This window comes from Vicia villosa, linkage group LG2 (genome assembly GCF_029867415.1).
Source record: "Vicia villosa cultivar HV-30 ecotype Madison, WI linkage group LG2, Vvil1.0, whole genome shotgun sequence".
NCBI classification, from domain to species: Eukaryota; Viridiplantae; Streptophyta; class Magnoliopsida; order Fabales; family Fabaceae; genus Vicia; species Vicia villosa.
Window position 1 is genome coordinate 157,401,684 of NC_081181.1, and position 24,566 is coordinate 157,426,249.

Sequence of the window (24,566 nt, forward strand, 5' to 3'; positions counted from 1 at the left end):
ATGAAAAAGTAGGGCGAGTGTTAGTTTATTATAATGATCTTCTTCTCCTTTTAAGCTATGTTTGGATACATAAAAAATAACAGAGCAGAAGGGAGAAGGGAGCAGAGAGGGATTGAACGTAGTAGAATGGAATAAAGATGTCATTCTATTGTTTGAATATGTCATGATGGAAAGGAGTAATTTTATCATTCCGTCCAAATAGGAAGATACAAAAAATGATGGAACGTGATGGAATGGGATGAAATGAAATGCATTCCATCCGTTACCGCTCTATTCCATTCATTTTTAATCAATTCAAACTATAGAACATAACTTTATTCCATTCCATTCCGCCTCAATTCCATCGTATTTCATCAATTCAAACATACCCTTAATCTTCTTCCTTGAGTTATTTATTTACTTGAATCAATAATTTTGTTTTATTTAAAATATTTCTCATAATTTAGAGAAAATGTGGAAGTAGAAAAATAGTGACGAGGGGATATCAATTATTATTATTATTATTTTATAGAAGAAAATAAAAAACAGAATTAATTAGTCATGAAAAATAGTGTTGAAAGCACCTTGTGTACTTTCTTTTATGGCATCATAGTACAATTCCGATTCAAAAGAGAATTTGAATGAGAAAAATACCTCCAGACCTTAAATAAATAATATATAGGCCTATCGCTATATACTAGCGCTTAAAGATAGGGTTATGTTCATTATCTATATATATATTGTAGTATGGATCGGTGAAGAATTTAATGATAGGGTTATGTTCAATACTCATACATATTGTAGTATGGATCAGTGAGGAATCTTACTGTTTTATTTTATAATTGTTAAAATTTATTGCTCTGCATTGATTAATGGTCGATTTATCGGACTATTAGGTAATACATTAATCTCACGGCGTTGAGACCGAAAGGACAAACAAATGAGAGCAATAGGTGATAATATTAATAGATGAGTAGAAGAGCATATTACGACCTATAGATACGATAATTTTAAAATTACTCTTGCTTCAAACGCAACACTTCTTACAATGGTTCATATTATTTCCTCACTATAGTTGATGACTACACTCGACGAACACGAGTCTACCTTATGAAACACAAAACTGAAACATTAGACAACATCGTTAGTTTCTGCAACATGATCAAAAGGCAGTTTGATTTGCATGTAAAAAAGAATCGTATTGATAATGAGATAAAATTTACTAAGTCTATTTTTCAAGCCAACATTCGACTAGAAGAAATCATTTATGAGACATCTTGTGTGACTACTCCACATCAAAATAAACGTGTGGAGAGAAAACACAGGCATATATTGAATGTTGCACAATTAAGTTTCCAATCTAATCTTTATTATAATTTTGGGGGAGAATGTGTACTCATTGCAGCACATCTCATTAATAGAACTTCCATCATAGCTAATAAAGAAAAGGCACCGTATGGGATGCTTTTCAAGAAAGAGCCTAGTTATGAACACTTGAAAGTCTTTGGATGTATGTGTTACATGAAAAATCCATCCAAAAAACCTAACAAATTTGGAGAAAGAGTAGAAAATACATGTTTGTTGGTTATCCTCAATGACAAAAAGGATTGAAATTATATAATTAAGATACGTCCAATTTTACCACATAAAGGGATGTTGTGTTTTATGAAGATACATTTCCATATGTCTAGAGACAATATGATACAAATCTACATACATATCTAAATCACGTAGAAGAAAAATCAATTCCTTTAGCTAATCAAGGAGAAATGAAAGATCCTTCAATAGAAGATGTTAATTCGCACTCCTAATCTTCAAGTAGAACATAATGTTGTTTATGATTATGAAATCTCTTCAAATTCCAATAATAAACAGATAAGCATTTATGAAACACAAGAGAATCCATCAAACCATAAACCTAACATAATTGAAGAAGGAAATATGGAAAAAGGAGACTTTGGACAGTGAAGAGAAAGCCATAACTAAGGAGGAGTTACAATTACCTCCTACAAATAAAATTTGTTTTGAGGATCATTACTGCTTTGCTATAAACCCCAAATGCACTTCATCAAAGACCAACTCTTTTTCAAGGATCATTACTACTATGCTATAAACCCCAAATTCACTTCATCAAAGACCAATTCTTCTTCAAGTATGACTTATCCTATTTCAAAAAATTTAAGTTATAATCAATTTTCTCCAAAACATCAAGCATACCTTGGAGCCATCACTTTTATACAAACCGAGCACACCATACAAGCCAATTGCTTAAGACAACTCCCTTTGCCACTTCTCACTTAAATAACTAAATTCACTGACTGAGATATGACTGAGAGTATGCAGCAACTACTCGAGTTTTCGTTTCAAATGTTTCTGTTTTATCATCTTTATGAAAGGCAGCCAAAAACCCAACACTGCTCCATTGCCAATGCTAAGCAGATGTTTGTTCATTCATATCTTCATATAAATAGTGTTCACTTGACAACATGAAAAGACTTTAATTACAAAACATTATTGCTGATATATTCTATAATTGAACTTTTTATCGCTTTCCGTTAGCGTACACATTATACATCCGAATGGCTGTCATCATAATCATAAATCTCTTTGCAGGCCAAATGAATAAACTCAAAACTGTTATAAATCAAACTAGTAACGAATCATTTCTATTAACATGAGCAAAACTAAAAATGGATCTATGAATGCAAGGAGATGCAACTTTTACTACCATTTAGACTAGACAAGACACAAATAAAGTAATATGCACATTATAATTGTCTGCACTCATTTCATCAAATTTCATCATCATATTGTTATTCAATCTTCTTGATGTTCACCCACTTCAACATCTTTCAAAGGAATCTTGTCTATTCCAGCCGTCAATAATCTAATTTCTTCTTCGGTAAGGCTATTTTTCGCGTGATGAGAGGTTTTTTCATTTGACTTTTTTTCAGCCTCCACTGCCCAACTGTAAATTATCATGCCAATTACTGCAATGGCCATTCCCATGATATTCTTGACAGTTAGCTCTGAATCAAATAGCAGCCATCCCAGTGTTAGGACACATACTGTTTTCATGTGCCCTAAAACTTGGAAAGAAACAGCTGAAAAGCGCCCAATGCAAAGGTACTGGCTCACATTGCAAAATACAGCTAGCGAGCATGAAAGAAGAATGCACAACTGCAGCGGTTAAAGAAAATATTAAATGAATACATAATAGAACATATAACCGAGTAGAGTTAACAAAGGGAAAAGGAACTTACAAAGGCACCATAAGACATCTTATAGTTGGTTATCAATTTTCCACTAAGGTAGTAATCAACAACTGGACCAAGAATAAGAAGAAAGAGAGCTTGAATGGGAGCAGTCTTACTCAGCAGTTCAAAAGATCCAACTGAGTATTTCTTTTGAAGAGAACCTATCGACTGCAGCACAAAAGTGAATAAAAAATCAATAATAGAAAAGAATCAATGCCAAAATCATCACGAATACAATCATCTAACAAATGTAACTTTAACAGTAGAGTTTAAGTTCTCATATTCATCATTTAGTAATGAAGATTAAAAGATAAAAAAAAATATAATGCTTTCGTTGTGATTCATAATACTTACAATCTGTTGTAAAGATGTTGATAAAACTGCTATAGCGGCACATGTGAAACCTTTCAGGTTAACTTTTACATCAGTTACAGTACAAACACCAACACCAATAACCACAACCACCACTGAAAATTTCACTTCCCTTGAGTAGTGTTTGTTGTGAAGAATCCATTCCATAACACAAACCACAGGAATCATGCTTAATTTTGATATCTGTGAACACACATGACATTAAACTTAACAAGTGAAAAGCAGAAGCGATGGAAAATGAAGACATGAGTATCTGACTAACATTTATATGTTAGGAAACACATTATAAGTGAGTCACAGGAATGTACATACAAGTCTGAAAACAAAGAAACAAATTGTCATTTATCAAATGGATAGACATGGAAGGAGACAGACAAAGGGACAAGTGATGGCCTATATTCTATGGCTCGTCATCTGAGTAGGAAGGTCCTTACAGACAACATATAAAGGCTCATAAGCACTCCCAACAGTACCGCTCTTACCCTTAACCAAACGAAATCTTATAAATGCTGAAATCCATCTCATTCATTACATAGGAACACTCATTGCCATTATAGTAGGATTGTGGAGCTTATTTCCTATCTCATCTTTCCATAGATACCAAGCATATATAGAACCAAACTGATGTCATCTTGCGCACAACATCTCTACTTCTAAAAGAGCACTTCAATAAAATACTAAAATAGAAACACTAGTTTACAAACAATTCAATGCTTCAATATAGAATCTTTGCATCAGATTATTCAGCTGTGATTCATAAACCTATACCGTAACTGTAACTTTTAACAGTATCTGGGTGTTCACTATTCTTCTCAAAATCCCCTTGATTTCAAGATACAATAAAAAACACATACAATCCACTATGACAACCATCTGACATAACCATAGATTAGGCTACAATATAGTAATTAAAGAATTCAAATATATATGACCTATGAAGCAAGGACACCTCAACCACGACTCTGACACTGTAACACCGATAATAATTTAAATTAATTAATTAAATAAACGTAATCACAAGTATAAGTGCAGGTGTCTGACACGGACACAGACACGTCTTTCTTCAGAGGTGTCAGTGCTACATAGTATATGACAGACGTCAGACGGTACATTGCTTATGCATTAAAAATTACAAAGGTAGAGAGATTAAAAAAATACTTGGTAGAATCCAACGGAGTTGAGCATGAGGCTAAAATTCATGCCAGTGATAGACATATTGGCGACCATTGAAAACCAAAGAAGCTCCCACATAGGAACATGCTTTGATGCAGAGTAACCAGTAGCATTGGACACTATACCAACGAGAGCAGTAACAGCAAAATGGAAGCCAGTTAACGTGCTCGCTGAAAATATAAAAATCAACAATGAATAGTATCAATCTAAAGATACGAGATCTAAGATCTAAATACAGAAAAGATAAAAAGAGAGAAGCAGACCAAAGCTGAAAACGTAGCCATTGTTAGACATGAGTTGTTTATTGGCCATGATAATCCCGACGGAGCTCACAATGTTCATGGCCCATGCTCCGACATTAGATATTGAAGCCGACGGTTTCTTTACGCTTTCCGTCATCTTCTTCTTCTTCTTGATTAATTCTATTTCTATAGATAACCGCTCTATACAAACACTACTATAGATCTAACAAACTAATTGTTGATTCGCGAAGCATAATTGTGTGTGATTAGTATTTCAGAATTAGAAAAAAAAACAATAGCCGAGCGGGGCGGATTGTTTATGCGTCCGCTCTGTTCATGGCGTCTCCGTCTGTCTCCTCCCGCGACTCTTCTCTTCGCGCATTCCCCCGCTTCATTCACCGCTTTACGACACCACCCTCTTCGTATGCGTTTTTTATTTTATTTTATAATAAAATTTTAAAAATTAATTCCTTATTTATTCTTTTACATTCCTAACCTTTTTATAAGGATCAAATTTATTTATTTTTAAGGAATTATTTGAAATTAAGAACATTAATATTTTATGATTCAAATACTATCATTAATAGATCATGGAAATCTTTATAAATTTGGTCTTCTGAGTAGTATTCATCATCCTTTAGAGAAATTTGGTCTAGTATGCATCATCCTTTTAGAGAAATTTGAAATTAAAGAGAAAATATAAAATAGGCTTAAATAGTGATTTCGTCCATGTAAGTTAGTATGTCTTTTATTTTAGTACCTGAATTTTTTTTTCCGATCCAAGTTCCCATATGTCCAATTCGCTTTGGCTTTAGTCCCTCATGTCAAAGGAACGTTAAAAAAAGGATTAGGTGGCAAATGGTGCTGACATGGATAACGGTGTTTCATTTTATTTTATTTTTCATTACACATGTGGACATCTTCTCTTTGCAATATATTAAATAGGGACCAAATGGAAAAAAATAACATTCATTCTTCTTCTCACTCAAGGTCATCAACTCTAAAATCCCTCATCTTCTTTGTTGCATATTTTCATTCCCTTCTGCTATGGCTTCTAATTCGTCTGCTAGCTCTCATCACGTTGAAGCACCGGTTTGTGGTTGCAATCGAAGCATGAAAATGTTTATGTCAAACTCCATTGAAAACCCTAAAAGGAGGTTTTGGAAGTGTTAAAATGCAGGGTTAATGTCTGGTTGTAAGTTATTCCTTTGGAATGATGAGCTTGAACGGAATCCAATTAACGATGTTAAAAGTGCGTGTGTCTGCAACTGCTCTGAAATGTTGAAGGATTTAGGGTCCATTGTTACGGACATTGAGATTGGCAAAAAGGCAAAGATGAAGATTAAGTTGGAGAAGGAGAAGAGGCAGGTGACTCTGTTGAAGTTATTGTTGGTTGGGTCATGGGGGTTCTTCGTTGCTTGTCACAAATGGTGTTGAACCCAGTTGTTTGCTTTTGTTTATTGTTTTTTTAGTTTAGTCCCTATAACATAAATGTATTTTGGAAATGGTCCAAGTACCATATGATGAATGAAAAGATGTTTTGACTTTGGGTATCATATGTATCATATTATATTGGTCATCCTATTTTGAATTATGCATAAACCAAACTTGGTAATGTTCATCAAAGCTAAAACAATTGTAAAAGGTATATCTAGGTCCTTTCTCTTGGTCTGATGCATCAGGATCACTGCTCCCAAGATCATCACTCACATAATTGGTTTCAAGGCCTTCATTACCAATACTAATCCCACTTGATGAACCTACATTGAAATCTCCAATCTTTGAAGGAGTATTCCTATGTTTTCTTGCTACCCTCTTGATCCTTTTAGTTGGTTTATCTACAACCTCAAATCCATCATCCATGCCAAGAGCCCTTTCATCCCCACTGTCCTCAAATAAAAAAGCCTTATAATCACTATCCTCACTATCTTCACTATCATCACCATCATTTGCAGATTCGATATCAACATTATTAGCTTCAGCATACACATTATCATTTTCAATATCAGCTTCAGCATCAACATTATCAACTTCAATAACATCCACATTATCATTCACATTATCAGTTTCAGCATTAACATTAGCATCACCAATATCATCCACCTTGTATTCAACATATAAATCCACACTACAACTAGTTTGAACAGCAACCTCATAGACCTCAGTAGCATCCACATCACTAACCATAATTGCATGCTCACACGATATAATGTTATACCACCATAGACAATAATCAATTGACTCTAAATTGCAAAGATATTTCACAATACCAGTTGCTTCAAAGAAACTCCATCTATCAGGGTCAATCTCTACTGACACTTTATTCCCACCTAAGTAGTATGCCGCACCATCCCTACAAAACTTACCCCCATAATGAATATTCACTGCAAAAATCATACCTGGAAGATGAAATTGAGGTCGCTTAAACAAGATTGTCAGGTCTTAAATGGAGAAATGCATCAGAGAAGTGCTTTATATATCGTCTCCCTCCACTTTCACAGAGTTTTCATTGAGCACCTTTCTAAGTAAGTATAAACCCTAATTGACATGGACTAAATACCAAAAGTGGAGTGACTTTTCATTTACATAATTTGGGAATTAAATGTTATATCCATGTGTGTTACATAAAATAATAAAACAATGTTTAAGGAGTATGTCAAGTCACCAACGCCTGCCACATAAGCTTTTTTTTAACGTCTCACTAACAGCAGGGACTAACGCTAAAGCGAATTGGACATATGGGGACTTGGACAAAAAATATATATAGGGACCAAAATCAGAAACTCGCTAACTTACAGGGACGAAATCACTATTTAAGCCTATAAAATATTAGCAATATTTATGTTAAAAATAAAAAAAATATACTAAACTTAAAATTAACTCGAGAGATAAAGAAATAAAAACTTAAAATAAAGAGAAGTTGGAACAAGCAATAAGAAAAATAATAGGGAGAGACATATTTGTGAGAAACACTCTAATCATGTTGGATCTGAACAACAACATTGAGTTAATGGGTAGCTTACTCTAACCTTCTTCTTAGTAGTTCTTTCAACCAATAATTTATGCATTACTAATCAAAGAAGGGAAAAGAGAATAATGAAAGATATGATGAAAAATCCATCAAGATATATAGAGGGCTACTGAAACTACTACATTGGGGCTCCTGAGGTGTTTCGCGATGGAAGTCCAATACTTCGTTGGCATTTTCTGACATGACAAAAAATATTAGAGACTATGTTTCACATTTCATTGGTGTTTTACGGCAACGAACTAGCTAACAGTGTCCCAAAGCACCATGTTCCCATCCTTATCAAAATGACGATGACATGGTGCACCGTTTGACACATGTTGGTGGAGCAAGGGAGCTAATGTGACATCATGTACGAAGAAATATACACTAACGGGGTTTGGAACATATAATGCAACCCTATTATAGATAAAATCTCCAAGGCTTTAATTGAACCGACGCAAAACCTTAGGAGTTCATTTGAGAGTTGATTTTTTTAGGGTTTTGGAGGAGAAGGATTTGATAGTTGCATATATCTTGAAATGTATTTGATATTTTTAAAAAGTTTAAAAACAATAAACTATATTAGCATATAAAATCAAATTGTTTTTTTAAGCTTTTTGAAAAATATCAAATACATTTTGATATATAGACGCAACCCTCCAAAGTCTTTCCTCCAAATTCCTCCAAAAGCCAACACTCAAATGGACATTAGGGGTATGTTGAACTCTCGGTGGTATTCAAGATCAAAAGGGAGAGAAAACGTCGAGAGGTAAAAATTCTAAGGGATTGGATGTAAGTTCATTTATAATTTCATTTTGGGAAGACAAACATTTGCATTCTTGGGTGCAGCTTTGTAAACAGTTCACATAAAGATGAAGTTTTATGCCAAGGCGAACTGCTTCATTATGCTAGAATTAGATTTGCCCACATCTTGGATATGCTTCCTAGCTCCTCTAGCAAAGTAACACCCGTCAAAGGAGGGTGGTGACGGGAAATCACGATTTAAAACGAAGCGAAAAACAAAAGTTTATCTTAAGTTATAAAAAAAATTTACCTCTTGTGAATATTTAACGTTGATACAAAATCTAAAGAACAATTGCGAGCGTTGAACAAAAAAGACACCGCTACTCAGTCCACACAATATGATGTCTTTAATCTTTGTGCTAGTTGCTACGAATGAAGATTTTGAGAGTGAGAGTGAGAGGGAGAGAGAGAGAGAGAGAGAGAGAGAGAGAGAGAGAGAGAGAGAGAGAGAGAGAGAGAGAGAGAGAGAGAGAGAGATAGAGTTTCACAAATCGATTTGGTCAAGTAAAAAATACTTTAACACAATGATTTTATTTATAGAACCGCTTGTATAAGTTGCATGTCAAGCAATCCCATTAAACACATTGTACCTTACAGTGTACTGTATTTAACTTAAGTGCATCATATCTTACGATGTTTCATATTTTTCTTAAGTACACCTTATCTTAAGATGTTACATATTTAACTTAGGTACATCTTACCTTACTATGTTCTATATTGCACTGAAGGATATTGTAACTTACAGTGAAGGACATTGTACCTTACAGTGTATCACGTTTTTGTAATTAATGCTAATACATTACAAGACCGCACAATCAAATAAGCTTCACTTATTTATTTGTCTCCCCTCAATTTGTCTTATGTGTGTGACCCTATAGGTTTTTGTAACATTGACAATCATATCAAATCACACTTTTAATATAATAAAAAGTGAGCGGTATCTAGCAACACATTATTGTTACCTAAATCACATAAAATGTCATATGATCTAGAAAAACCTTTATGTGATAATAGTTATGTACATACTTAGGCATTTATCTTGTTACACGTGATAAGAAAATTTCATCTAGGTCACTTATATTCCTTAGCATTATTTGTGGATTACCCATCAATCATCTTTATAGTCATCCTATTATAGACAATATTTGATCGACAATAAAATACCTGACTCCACATGTTGGTTTCAGGTCAAAGGGGGGTATACACAAATATCACAATTAAAATAACTTATGACACTTGCATAATATTTTATTTAATATTTTTATAGTGGGTCAATCTAGTATAAATATTACTGTCATACCCCAAAATTTGCCCATCTCATTTTTACTTTCAAACTCAAACCAAGGTTCAAGACTCAAAGGTCTGACCTAAGGCACACTCTCCTAAGTAGAGACTTCCTGAATTAAGGTTTTGCATTCTCTGAAGGAAATTGATGAATCAAGGTCTCCAAAGGGTTTCATATGACTTATGATGTTTCAAACTATCTCTATGGAAAAAATTCAAGCTTCAATTCACAAGATTGCTCATTCAGTGGCCCAGATCATCAACAATCGACTAGTTTGACCTAAAAGTCAACTGTGGTCAAAGTACAGTCAAAATTCCTGATTTTTGGTCAACATCTTTATTTTGAAGTAACATTTATCATTTTATCAAGGGTTGATCATGATTCATCAAGAAAAGCTAAGAAATCAACAAAGCTCATAGTTTCTAAATTAGGGTTTTATAGGAGAAAAGTCAACTGAACTTTGACCAGCCATAACTTTCACATGGAACATCAGAAATTTTCCATCCAAAGCTTATTTTGATGGAAATTGAATTCTCTACAACTTTGTCTCTCACATGCAAAGGCTAAAAATGCTTTATTTGAGAGATATGGATCAAAAGATTATAGGTCATTTTGAAAGTCAACCAAAAGCAGTTTTTTGTCAAAGCCCATATCATCAAGATAAAATATCCAAATGAAAAAAATGATCCAAAGTGGCTTGTAAAGGACATCTTTAGCTCTCCAAAAAGTCCTAGAACTCCTCCATATCCTAAAAATTGAGAAAGATATGCCTTGTCAAAGTTAGAAAATTTTGAGAGAAAAAATGTGAAACAAAAGGCTTCAAATTGAATTTTCTTGCAAAGGAACCCAATATTTTTTGGCCCAAGCTTGATCCTCGAGTTATCCAAGATTCAAAAATCAATTTCCACGAAATTATGTGATTTATTTGATTTTATTTGAATTTTTATTCATTTAAAAAGTGATTAAAATCAAATAATCAAAGATTTATGAAAGAGATTTGATTTGGTTCTAATTTCCAATCATATCCAATCAAGTACTCTTCATATTTTCCATCAAATTTCGTGCATAACAACCTTGATGAGATTGGATTGAGATTGGCCAAAGATAGAAAGAAATATTGTATTTTTCAATCAAATTTCCATGTGATTCAAACAATCATCCAAGCCCATGAAAACAACCCTAATTCACACTATTATATATTCATAATATTTCCATGCAGGAGGGGACGGAAAAAAGAGGATTGGAGCCGCCCTAGAGAACAAGATAAAACTTCAAAAAAATCAAAGAGAAGAGGATTTTCGTGTTCAGCATTACAAAGAGTTTCCAAGCTTCTGAACGATCCAATCTTCTTCCTCAGGTTTTGAAGATGATGAACTTGCAGCAAAATTCGCAGCAAAAGGCACAGCAATTTCCGTAGGAAATTCTGCAAGAAAAAAGCTTGAAGACGATGCCCATGTGGCTGGTCGTTGACCACGATTGCGCCTCTCCATTTGGTTGGTCAGCTTCCCACTCTCTCTCTCTCCGCTTGCGTGTCTCTTATGCATTGATCCAGTATATATGGAAAATACATACCTACGGTGCACCCTTACGGTCCTGCCCTTGGATCGTTATCAGCACAGATCTAAGGATCCAGTAAAGACGCCCCATGATACACCATCATATTGCGCCCACACAGGATCTAGAGCTAAGTTCTTCTAATTTTTTTTTATATTTAATTATATTTTTCTTCTTTTTTTTTTAAACTATTTTGTTTTATTAATTATTATTTTTTTCTTTTCTAAAAGATCATGTTAATAAACAATAAAGTCATATTTAAAAATTACTATATTTAATCAAAAATCCGACTTTCTGTAAATTAGCCCTTAATTGTTTTTGAACCTCAAAATTAATTGTTTCTTTACATAATTTTCAAAACCAATTATTTTAATTAGGATTTAAGTGATCAATCGAGAATATGATAAATAGATCCTCCACACACTAACTTTTTTCTTTCTTCTTTTCATTCTTGATTTTCAGGATTGATCGAAGGTTCGAGGATGATTCAAGCTATTTAAATATTTTTTGAATTAATTATAGTTTCTTTAATTTCCGTCTTTATTTTCCGCAAACCCCCACAGGTGTTTATTGTAAAATCCCCACCCATAAAACTGTAATAGCGTAGGTTTTACTTTCCGCATGATTATTTATTGCGTGGTGAGTAATTAGGGGGTGCAACCTTTGAATTGGATTAGAATAACTTATACAAGATAAATATGATCAAATTGAACCACATGATTTTGTCACATACACACCTTTAGGGTAACCCTTCTTATGTTGCCTGTTGCCTTTTAATTACGATTCTAAAATAGTCAAGTCCCTCGATTCCGAGGATACCTAAGCAAAACAAATGTTATTCTCAGTTCATCATCATAAGATCATAGTCCCTTCGAAGTTGCCTTAATAGTAAATGATCTTGTCCCTCGAAGTTGCCCCGGTAAATGATGATTGTCCCAATTGCTAAGGTATCCTCGCCTGTTGCCTAAATGACTATTCTATCCTTCCCCAAAGACTACCTATCCTCTATATGGTAGGGACAGTTTTATGGCGAACGATATTTCTCGACGACCCTTCAACATCCAATGAAAGGACTTCTTACCCTCTTATGGTATGGACAGCCCTTTCAAACTGAAAAGCTTAAAGAACAGAAATCTTAAAATTAGGGTAGTTACTACTAATTGCTTGCTCTGATTTAAATTCAAAAATATTTTTCACACTATATTTTCAAATACTTTAAAAAAAGGCTACTCTTATTTACAAGCTAAAGTCCTTGTCTTTTTCCTATTCACACACTGCACATCAAACATTTTGAAAACAAGTGAGCTAAGTAATTAAGAGCCCATGGATAACCATGGATACAAAGGGTGCTTACACCTTCCCTTTTTATAACCTACCCCCCAAACTCAAAGTCTTTTAAAAGGTCTTTTTATGTTCTTTTATCCTTTCTTATTGGATAAAATAAAAGTCGGTGGCAATTCTTGCTATCCGCAACATTTCAAAAAGTCAGTTCTCCCACCGTTTTACAATTACTCTTAATATTCATACATATGTGAAGACTTAATAACTCTTTATTCATGGTTCATGAAATGTGATCATCAGTCTATCTATATATTAATCTCAATGCTTTAATGTTAGCACACTTCATAATAAATCTCGACTATGAATACTTTAAGAATAATATTGTTATGTTTAATGACATCTCATGATTAAGTCACGCTTAATGTTTCATTAAATTGGCTAGCTATTAAGGACTTTATTATTTTGGAAAAATAAATATAAAATAAAATGTTTTATTAATATTAATAGATACTTCGATACAAGTATCAAGTTAAATATAAAACTATTGGCCTATAGGGCTTACAAGAACAATCTCCTACTAGCACTAGAGCCAATCAGACATACACCTAATACCTATAGATCTAGTATGATTGTCATACTTTTGTCGCGCAAGAGGATTTGTCAGTGGGTCAGCGATATTTTCAGGTGTTAGTACTCTGCATATCTTTATATCTCCTATATGTGTTATCTCTTAAATAAGGTAATATCGCCTAAGTATGTGCTTAGATCATTGGTGAGATCTAGGCTCTTTAGCTTGTGCGACGGAACCATTATTATCAAAATAGAGATCAATGGGATCCACAATGCTAGGGACTATACTAAGTTTACTAATGAACTTATTGATCCAAACAACTTCCTTTGTCGCATTGAAGGAACATTATACTCGGGCTCGATTGTAGAATCATCAATTGTATCCTGCTTTGAACTTTTCTAGCTTTCAATGCCACCATTTGAGCAAAACATAACAAATTTACAATCTAAAGTCATCCTTATATGTATGGAAGATATTATCGGTGTATCTAATTACAACGAGCTCTTTCTGACCTCCATATATCAATAATGAGTCCTTAGTCATTCTCAAGAACTTAAGGATCTTCTTAACAACAACCCAATGAGCATCATCGAGCTCAAACTGGTACTTATTCGTTGCATTTAAAGCATACGAGACATCTGATCGAGTACATAACATATGTACATTATAAATACTATTACAGATGCATGTGGAGTCTTATTCATGTGATATATTTCTTCCTTAGTTGAAGGGCATTATGTTTTTAATAGGCATAGGCCATGTTACATAGGTATGAATCCTTTCTTGAAATCATGCATATTAAAGTGTCTCAACACTTTCTCTATGAATGTACTCTGACCTAGGCCAGGCAGTTTTTTTTTGTGATCTATCTCTATAGATCTTGATTCCTAACATATAAGTCACTTCACCCAAGTCCTTCATAGAAAATCATTTCCTTAGTCAATTCTTACTTGCTACAAGGTAGGGACATCATTTCCAATGAGTAATATATCATCTACATGTAATATTAGAAAAACGTGCATGCTCCCATTAACCTTCTTGTAGACACAAAGCTCGTATTTTTTTAATGAATTCATATTGTTTAACAGTTTAATCAAAACAAGACTCCAGCTTATGGAAGCTTGCTTCAATCCATAGATTATTTGTTGTAACTTGCATATCTTTTTGGCTTCTTGTGGTATGTCAAATTCTTCAGGTTATGTCATGTACACATTCTCAAGGAGATTCCCATTAAGGAAAGTAGTCTTAACATCCATACTCCATATTTTATAATCATGATATGCAACGATGACAAGTAAAATCTGAATCAATTTGAGCACTGCAAATAGTGAAAAGGTTTCATCATAGTCAACATCGTGAATTTGCTCATAGTCGTTAGCAATCTGACATGGCTTATAGTATTCCTTTTGGAGATCCACTTGCATCCTATAGGATTAGCTACAACAATAGGTTATACCAAGGTTCAAACTTGATTTTTGTACATCGAGTTCATTTCATATTTCATGTCCTCTAGCCACTTCTCACACTCAAGACCGGTGATGGCCTCTTTGTAGATCACAAGTTCATCTTGATCCATGAGCAATACCCCATATTGATCAGTTGTGAAATATCCATATCCCTTAGGTTAGGGATGTGTCATGTTTGACCTACGCTAGTCATGTTCTACCTGAGCAGGTTACTCTTCCACAACTTCTTGTATTTCTTACTCTAGTTCTTCCATAGGTGTGTCACTACTTTACGATTCTTGAATTTCTTCAAGCTTTACGTTTCTCCTAGTGACTTTATTTCCTTTTCTGGAATACTCTAGTACGGGTGACATACACTTCGTCCTTAGAAAGATTATAGAAGTAATACTCTATTATTTCTTTAGGATATCCCACAAAGAAGCATTTATCATATTTGGGCCCAAGCTTAATTGAAATTTGTTGTTTGACATAAACTTCACAACTCTAAATCTTCATGTAAGACATATGTGGTCTCTTACCACTCCATATCTTACGGTGTCTTCTCAACTGTTTTGGATGGAATATGATTAAGTGTGTAAGTTGTTGTCAATAGAGCATGTCCCCCAAAAGAAGCTTGGAATATCGGTGTGATTCATGATGGATTAGACCGTGTCTAACAAGGTTCAATTTTTTTCTCGGATACGTCGTTCCATTATGGTGTTCCAGGGGGAGTAAGTTGAGAAAGAATTTCACACTCTTTCAGATAGTCATCAAATTCTAAACTTAATCTATTCTGATCTTAAAATTCTTGCATAATTGATTTTGTACTTCATTTTTTAATTACTTGAACTTTTCAAAGAACTACATCCAATAATTTTATAGAGTGTCACATTCATACATGACACAAGATGCAGAAGGAGATCCTTCAAGGACGGCTCATTATGATATCTTAGAGGGGAAATAAGCGAGGGCAAACCGTTGTCATTAATGTGTTACCGATATGTCATTGCATTGTGGCTATTGAGAGAGACCATAGCTATGCGCAAATTTGAGGAAGACACTCCTTAAATGGTCACTCAACAAGTCATCTTAGCGTAGGCACATCATGCATTACAATATTGATAGCGGAGGAGGAACAGGGATGTCACATATACGCAATAGTTGTCTCTTACATTGTATATTTTGACATTTTGTATTATGACTTGTTGTAGGATTGATTATGACATTATGATATTTTGTATTTGACATTTTTGAGATTTTATGTTCTTACTATTGAATGACAAATATGAATGATTTATATTGGAATCGGTTTATAAATGAGTTATAATATAAATTTATTTTTAAATTTTCAAATTTCTTCTACTATCAAAAGGTGTAAAATACTGTTAGAAGGTTAATCCAAAAAATAGAGTCCAAAACTATAAGGAAACATAAAAAAAATATACATACAAGACTAATTCAAAGATTGAAATCCGAATTAATAATTAACAAAAATGAAATGTCTCAATTATAAAGTGATTTTGTTGTAGAATAAGCTCTCCAAATTAAAATCCAAAATAGGGAAAAAGCATTATAGAGCTTCCACAGAATTTTTTATCTTTGCATGAAATCTAATGAACACCCAAAATTTTATTCAATATTGTATTTTCTGTCTTGGCAAAAGACTGTTTGAAAGAGGAATTCAGAGATATTTGATTAGGGGTTAATGATATGCATAATCGGCTGATTGTCATATGAACAGATTTAGATTATCATATTAAACAATAAAATATGATTTTATTTTTTAGTTGTAACAGTAATTATGTTTAAATTAGTATTTGGCCTTATTGGCATGTCACAAAACTTGCACATCACCAATAAACTTGCCGGTGTATTCATGGGAAAACCGAAACTGAGAAATAAAAAATGAGACCAAAATCTTAAAGTAAACACAAATTTCTACTAAAATTCAAATATAACTATCCCTTGAAAAACCAGAACACGAAAAAGGAATAAATGAACCTGCATTCATCAAACACCCTAATAAAATACATAACTTGAGTGACAAGGCAGCCAATCAACACCATCTAGCAACGAAAACGCTACTCCAAAGTCCAAACTATCACCCCTCATCTATGTAAAGAAATATCAAACATGCATAGTAATCACACTGCACAACGCGACGGACCAGATGTGAACCTCAGAACATATTCATAAAAACATATTCGACAAACCACCACGAGATTAATACATAGTAAAAGAATACACGGGGGCATCAAACACCATTATCAATCCTTGCTGGTTGGAGCAGGTCTGTGGGCACCTGGGGGGGCGGTTGGCCTAGGGAAGTTGTAGTCGAATTGCATGCCTGCAAAGTGTGGGGCCTCCACATAGGGGCTCTACACTCATTTGTATCAAAATACATAAATTTGCATTAATTTCATCAATCTAGCAAGAAAGACTTATTTAATATGAAAGAATATAATGACATGAATACAGCTGGGAAAAAATGATAGACGTCGGCAAGAAATGTTGCACCTGCGATGCAAGAGTTGAAACATCAGGACCTGACGATCTGGGTGATGTACTAGGAGAAGAAACGCCATTGCTAGATTCACTTCCATTCAATTTATGTACTTCTTTGTTTGGTAAATCTTCGCTCTCGTTCCCATTAGCTGCCTTAACCCTCTACATTCAAATTGTGTGTCAAACATCATTTCATCATTAGGGTACACTAACAGTATTGTCAACAATTACGATTAGAGTAGGGAAGTAAATACCACCTGGAAGATTTTACCAAGAGTTTTCAACCCTTTTGCTCGTCCCCGTAGTTCTTCTTTCTTGACATTGCTGTCTTGGAGAACCTAAAGAGAAGCACACTAAAGTCTTAAAAAAACTAGCACAAAAATCTACATTGAACTATCTAATGATGTGACAAAGGATTAGCAAAAACAACCATTTGACACACACGAGAAAGAGTGGCCTCAATGTCAGCCACGTTAAGCTTCCACAGAGAATCAATCATTAATTTCTTGTGGGATTGCATGTATTCTTCAAGCTCTTCTTCAGTGTAGTTCCCTTCTGAATTGAGTTGTTTTTTCATATCCTCCTGCAATTGGATCAAAGCAATTGCCCCTTGAACCAAAAAGAAAAACCATTTATCAGCCTACAGTGCAAAAGTTTTACACTACAACAATTCATGTTTGAATTTTCCCATGAACAGGAACCAGAATCCAACTCAATACCAACACTACACTATAAAGATTTACATTTTCTAATTGTACTTAGGAAAGATACCAAAACCTATACAAAAAGGCCATTTTAACCTTTATCCAACTACCAAGTTTTGAACATTCTTCACCTACCCATAGAGCCTTCCTCACAAGCCTAAACACTAACAATATCAACCTCTATATCTGAGGCATCTCACAAAAAATGGAAACAAGCCGTGGACTCGGAGATGGAGGCACTGGATAAGAACAATACTAGAAAATCAGCTTCTCTACCAAATGGAAAGAAACTTGTAAGGTGCAGATAGGTATGACACTGTAAAATACAAAGTTGATGAATCTATTGAAAGGTACAAGACAAGAATGGTTGCCGAAAAATTCACTCAAAAGTATGAAGTAGATTGCTAATAGACAATCCTGATAAAATCATAATTATATGCATGGAAAGAACTAATGTGTACACGGAAGAGTATATCTTAATAATGAAGAATTAAATCAGTGCATATCTCAACAATACCAAAGGTTAATTCGATCCACACAAACCTCAAAAAAATGCAATGTGTAAAATGAAAGAAGTAAGATTTTTTATATGAAAATTAAATAAAGAAGACATAACAGAACTAGGTAAGGCTTTCAAGTTTCCAAGTACAAAGTTGAGTCACCTGTTGCCGCTGTAACTTGGGATTTGATGAAGTGTCCTTTGTTTCTAAACCACTCAGCAACAAAAGGCACACCCAAAAAAATTGCTTTTTTCCCTAGCTCTTTCGCTGCCTGCCTTGCGTAAATGTAGCCAATGGTATTCAACATATCAACCCCATAAGCTGTATAAGGACAACTAATATACTCAGAAAAAGTGCCCTAGTTACAATCATAAGAGTTAACTATTCAAATATGTGAGATCAGGTAAAGGATTTTCCATGTAATGTCAAGGAAATCCTTTAACCATATCAGGATTTTTTAACATGAGAATTATTAATTCAACGAAAAGCATTCAAATGAGCTGTAACCATGCATTCTTGTAATGTAATTTTACGGCAATAAAATTATTCACTATGTATCCTGCATGTCTGGAATTATTCTTAGGGCATCCTACCTGCATTGGATAGTCGGGCTAGTTCAGCTTCTGCGTGATTAACAAAGTCTTCTTTGTTTCCCTGGACATACTGGTTGAGTCTGCCTTTTAGTATTTCTGCAAGCCTTTCTTCTCTCTCTTTCTGAACAACCTGGAAGAAGAATAAAAGAGTTAAAACATCAAAATAAAAATTTGAACCTAAGATGGAATAAATATAAACTACCTTCAAGATGACAATGCCAAACGTTTATATTGAGATATTTCCCTGGTTTTGTTTCCTTTATTCCCATTATACAGATATCTTGTTTACATCTTTTATTATATTAGCGCAGTCAAAATCAGGTATTGTCATCTCTCAGAGGAAGTATGCTCTTGACATTTTGGAGGGACCTGGGATGTTAGATTGCAAACCCATTGATAAACTTAGGATCCAAATACCAAGCCTATGCAAATCAGGGATGTAGATATCGAAATCGAAGACTGGTTGGAAATTGAACGACCTTACAATGACTAGACCTGACATATCCTTAGACGTAAGTGTTGTTAGTCAGTGGAATGCAGTGGTTTGTATCTTGAGATATGTAATGGGGTCACCAGGAAGAGGAATAGTTTATGAGCATGGAGGTCACAATAATGTTGTTGCATAGCCGTGCAACATTAGGTTATTGTGTTCTTATTGTAGAGAATCTTAATTTCTTGGAAAAACAAAGTGTTAATGCAAGATCCAATGCGGAGGTTGAATATCAAGCTATGGCTCTCACCACATGTGGACTGTCTTCGTTGAAACAACTTGATGAGGTAAAGTTGTGCAAGGTTGAGTCAATGAGTCTCATTTGTGATAACCAGACAGTTTTACATATTGCACCTAATCCAACCATTCATGAGAGGACAAAGAACAAAGAGATCGATTGTCACTTTATTTGTGGTTTCATTCTTAGCAAGTGTGATTTTCTCTATTCACACGACCAAATCTACGTATCTGTTGTGATGTTAGCTTATGTGGATGACATAATTGTCACAGGGAATTCAGTAACTCACATTCAAGAGCTTATTGCTTAACTGAATGATCGGTTTTCCCTCAAGCAGCTAGGGAACTTGGAATATTTCCTAGGCATTGAAATCGGTCACCTGAAGAGTGGCAATCTCTTTTTCTCTCAAACAAAGTGAATAAGAGATTTACTTGTCAAAGCCAACAGCCAAAGGCATGCCTACTCCTATGTAGTCCAACATAAAACTCGAAAAACATGGCTCAGATTATCTTGAAGATGTCACATTCTATAGGTCTATTATTGTAGGAAAAATACAATATGCCACAACCACAAGACCGAGATTGGCTACACAGTCAACAACGCTTGCCAATTTCTATCCCAACTTCTTGAGAGTCACTGAACTGCAGTTAAAAGAATTTTGCACTACCTAAAAGACTCCCTGCATTATGGCTTCCTGCATTGAGGTCCCTTGCAGTTACAGCATTCTCTCATGCAGGTTAGGGAGCAGACCCGGATAATAATATAAAGTCTTCCTCAGGCTTTTGCATTGGGTCCTAATCTCATTTCTTGGTGGTCAAGGAAACAGATCCTAGTGGCCAGATAAAGCACTGAGATAGAATACATGAGACTTGCCAACAATGCTGCTAAAGTCCTGTGGATTCAATCCTTATTGACAGAACCGAAAGTTCTATTTACTCCTCATACACTTTGTGACAAATTCATTTGAGTACTGTTTTACTGTCAAATAACCCTGTTTTGAATGCCAGAGCAAAGCCCATGGAATTGGATATCTTCTTTCTTCAAGAGAAAGTCATCAACAAGAGCTTAGTCAAGTTAGTTGGCAGGCACATTCCCCTCTCTGATCCCTCGCCTTATAATACTAAGTACAGTATATTGTTACAAAATCAAGACCAACAAAAGACAACAAGGTCATGTTACAAAATAAGAAAAAGGAGAATTAAGAATGTTTATCAAGGGTAGACATATTGCAAGTTATTGACAAGTCAACACAGTATTCTAATATTTCCACAGGGATTGAAGGGGAGATAATAGAGTAAGTGTAGAAATGGTTTAGCTAGTCAAAAAAGGCTCTGGGATTGTAGCTAACTGTAACCAACTGTGCTAGCAGTCGGCGCAGTTCTGGTTCAGTTCAGATTAAATTTAATTACCTATCTCCACTCATCTTGTAACTAACCGATTAGTTAAGAAATGTGGTTGGGCCTAATTCAACCTACAAACAGGTTTTTAAACCGGCTTGTAGGGTGAGGATTGCCCCCACTTATAAGCACGTGTTCAGGCTATATATTGTCCAATGTGAGACTCTTAACACGATTCATTTCTAACAAACTCAATCAGAATATTCAACGTGAATTCTCTCTCATTCTTTTAGTTTTCCTCTCAACATTCTCTCTGGTTCTAGTTTCTAATTGCGTCGAACCCCAAAAATGCTAAAGCCGATAGAGGAAAAGCGCTATTGTACAGAGCAAGAAGAATTTAAACAGCGAAGAATAAAATAAAAGATCAGAACTTAAAGTACGAAGAAGAACATTACGAAATACAGAGAAAGAACAGAACGAAGGACAGATCAGAGAGACAATGGTAAGCTATTGGAAAAGAGGGGTTTAAATGCCCAGTTTGGTACAATTGGCTTCAAGCACCTCTTGACTGAATTTGATATTTTGTTTGTAATGGGTTGAGTACCTTTTGTATTATATGCATTATTTATATATATATATATATATATATATATATATATATATATATATATATATATATATATATATATATATATATATATATATATATATATATATATATATATATATATATATATATATATATATATATATATATATATATATATATATATATATATATATATATATATATATATATATATAATTTGCTTATAAAAAAAAAAAATAAAACCAAAACGAAGCAAAAACAAAACGAAGCAAGAAAATAACAACATGAACCGTCGCTTCGCACAAGAATACAAGCGCAAAGAACATGCAATGATGAAGAAGCACAACACATAATGAAGCAAGAAGGTGTAACGATGAAGAAGCACAACATATAGTGAAGTAAGAACCGGCAACAAACAAAGAACGGTGAAGAAGAAAGTAGAAGAGCACGGAAAGAAGGAAACAACGAGAAAATGAAAGAAAAAATGTGGGCATTGAAATACTAAAGTATCAGCTCCCTTGAAGAGTTTGAAATGACAACTATACCCTTATAAAATAAATACTTTCTTTTCAATCCTATTTATGGGTTCCTAACAGAATTCCATTAGGTTGAGGAAAATAAGGCAATGGTGTAATTTAGTGAGATTGATGATGACTATTTTGAAGATATGGTGTTGTTTACATTATGATCATCACATTAAACCCCTATTATAATTAATTAACTAGATCTCAGGCCTAATAAGAAGGGAAAAAAAATACAAAAGCATAAGTTGTGTCCGGCTATCAGTCATGGCAATCATACAGTAGTCATAAGAGAATGCAGTCAATGAAAAATATTTGAAAGTTATACCCGCATTTTCTCTTGTAACTTTTTAGTATCAAATTGTTCCCCTTCAGTAAAAATGTCCATTGAAGCCATTGATGCCATGGCCAACTGGCCAATATATTCCTCAAAAAGCTCACTACCAAAAAGCATGGCAAAGATTGCTGCAGGATCAATAATGGCTTCACTGTAAAGAATGGAAGGACATAAAATATCAGCACAATCGAAATGCTTCTGCACAAACTATTGTAAGAGCACTTAACAAGGTATAAAATTTCACATAATATCACCCTTGATATCTGTATAATCAATTAATATATTAATAAGTCAAAAATGAATAAAAAGAAACTAACGTTGAGATTCCTGATTTCCCATGTGCATCATAAGCTTGCCTTTGAGTTGGATCACTCAGAACTTGGTAAGCCTCACCTAAAACCTGAAACCAGAGTATAAAACACATGGGAAATAACTAGTGGGAAAAAGGTTGAGGCAGCAATCTTAAGCACCTGAGGATATTACCTATTTCAGGAAGGCATAGTTCTGAGATGTATAGGCTGGGAAAAATGGCAATAGGAGATAACAGACAAATATAAATATTCAATAACAGTAAAAGTATTCAGTGTTGTATACGATCATATCCAACAGAGTAAATACCAATAGTTGTACCACGTGAGAATTGAGCATATTAGATCACTTATTATACCACATTAACATGAATATAATCCCGCGGGTTGCGGTTAGTGACTTAATAGCCATCTCGCCAAGAAAAATAAGTTAGTTGGAGTTAATTTGCTGGGCGGGAATTAATTTCCGTTAAGTGCAAGACTTGTGTTAGATAGATATAGTTGAATAATTTTTATTCTTACAAGCAGAGTATGCTCTTTTCATCATCTAACAAGATAATCCAGGTACAACGTTTCTAACAAATCCAGACTATAACATAAATATTCTTGCCTGAAAATTTTGTGCAGCGAGAGGGTCATTTGGGTTTTTATCCGGATGCACTTGCCGTGCCTGCACACATAGGACAGAATAGAAGGAATAAATAACAAGATGGAAATATTTTACCATTTGGTTCACAACTATAACAATAAAAAAATGACAATAAAATACAAAAGAAGACACTGGGAAGTTCTATCAGCCATTAGCTGTACAAACATTTCAAAAACCCGACAGAATTAACAGATCCAGCAGCCATAGGGCATAGGCACCTGCAATTCTGTATATGTATATAAACTGGTCAATGAAAATAGACGGACGTCTCTGATGTCCCTGCATAGCTACCGATTGAGTTGGTTTAACTAGACTTAATTACATGTTTGCGGAACATAAATAAATAAGATAAACGGCAAAGGATCTAAAAATTAAAATAGAACCTTCATGTAATAAGCTTTCTTAATCTCAGCTTCGGATGCAGTTGGACTGACACCAAGCACGTCATAGTATTCGGTCTCCTTCACCATCTCAAAGCGATGTCGATTGATCTTCCCGGCGATCAGAAGTTTGGGTTTCCAGTAAACTGCGAGGGCACGAAAAACGCGAAAGCGATACGAAATTAAGAATTATTCCAAGTAGATGACGTAGCCTCGGTTCAAAGGCCGAAAATCAAACGGGACGCGTAATTTCTAATAATTCAGGTTGGTATGGACTTTGCAATCCGGGAGTTGACTGACGCAGCCACGCCGGTGGTTCCCTCTTTTTACCGACCGAGATAGGGCCTGAATTCAGAATCGATACTGTAGATGGAAGTGGAACCACAGTTTCTTTTTTTTTCTTTTTTTGTGAAAATGGAACCACGTATACTAAGTAATGCCA

At 34.4% G+C, this 24,566-nt stretch overlaps 2 protein-coding genes across 2 annotated transcripts; both read right to left on the reverse strand.

Moving 5' to 3' along the window:
- Nucleotides 1-2,432: 2,432 nt before the first annotated feature.
- Nucleotides 2,433-5,450, reverse strand: LOC131652670 (UDP-rhamnose/UDP-galactose transporter 2-like). The gene is made up of 5 exons (XM_058922609.1): nt 5,045-5,450; nt 4,767-4,951; nt 3,591-3,791; nt 3,243-3,404; nt 2,433-3,159 (listed from the first exon to the last, which is right to left on the reverse strand). Exons 1-5 carry the CDS (start codon nt 5,178-5,180, stop codon nt 2,797-2,799), a joined length of 1,047 nt encoding a protein of 348 aa, XP_058778592.1. The 5' UTR covers nt 5,181-5,450; the 3' UTR covers nt 2,433-2,796.
- An 11,442-nt stretch (nt 5,451-16,892) lies between these two features.
- Nucleotides 16,893-24,551, reverse strand: LOC131652669 (chaperone protein dnaJ 10-like). The gene is made up of 10 exons (XM_058922608.1): nt 24,128-24,551; nt 23,706-23,765; nt 23,105-23,187; nt 22,779-22,938; nt 19,276-19,405; nt 18,845-19,003; nt 17,909-18,087; nt 17,736-17,816; nt 17,491-17,640; nt 16,893-17,351 (listed from the first exon to the last, which is right to left on the reverse strand). The coding sequence occupies exons 1-10, from the start codon at nt 24,212-24,214 to the stop codon at nt 17,241-17,243; spliced, it is 1,200 nt and encodes a 399-aa protein (XP_058778591.1). The 5' UTR covers nt 24,215-24,551; the 3' UTR covers nt 16,893-17,240.
- Between the last annotated feature and the right edge of the window lie 15 nt (nt 24,552-24,566).

Bases quoted from the DNA above. Each gene is read 5' to 3' on its own strand.
- LOC131652670 (XM_058922609.1), bottom strand. From the start codon at position 5,180: ATGACGGAAAGCGTAAAGAAACCGTCGGCTTCAATATCTAATGTCGGA. The intron at 3,792-4,766 runs GTATTTTTTTAA...GTGTGTTCACAG, and splicing joins ACTCCGTTGGATTCTACCAA to ATATCAAAATTAAGCATGAT. The intron at 3,405-3,590 runs GTAAGTATTATG...TTTGTGCTGCAG, and splicing joins CAACATCTTTACAACAGATT to TCGATAGGTTCTCTTCAAAA.
- LOC131652669 (XM_058922608.1), bottom strand. From the start codon at position 24,214: ATGGTGAAGGAGACCGAATACTATGACGTGCTTGGTGTCAGTCCAACT. The intron at 22,939-23,104 runs GTTAGTTTCTTT...CATTCTTTACAG, and splicing joins GGGAAATCAGGAATCTCAAC to TGAAGCCATTATTGATCCTG. The intron at 18,088-18,844 runs GTGACTCAACTT...TTTTGGTTCAAG, and splicing joins CCAAGTTACAGCGGCAACAG to GGGCAATTGCTTTGATCCAA.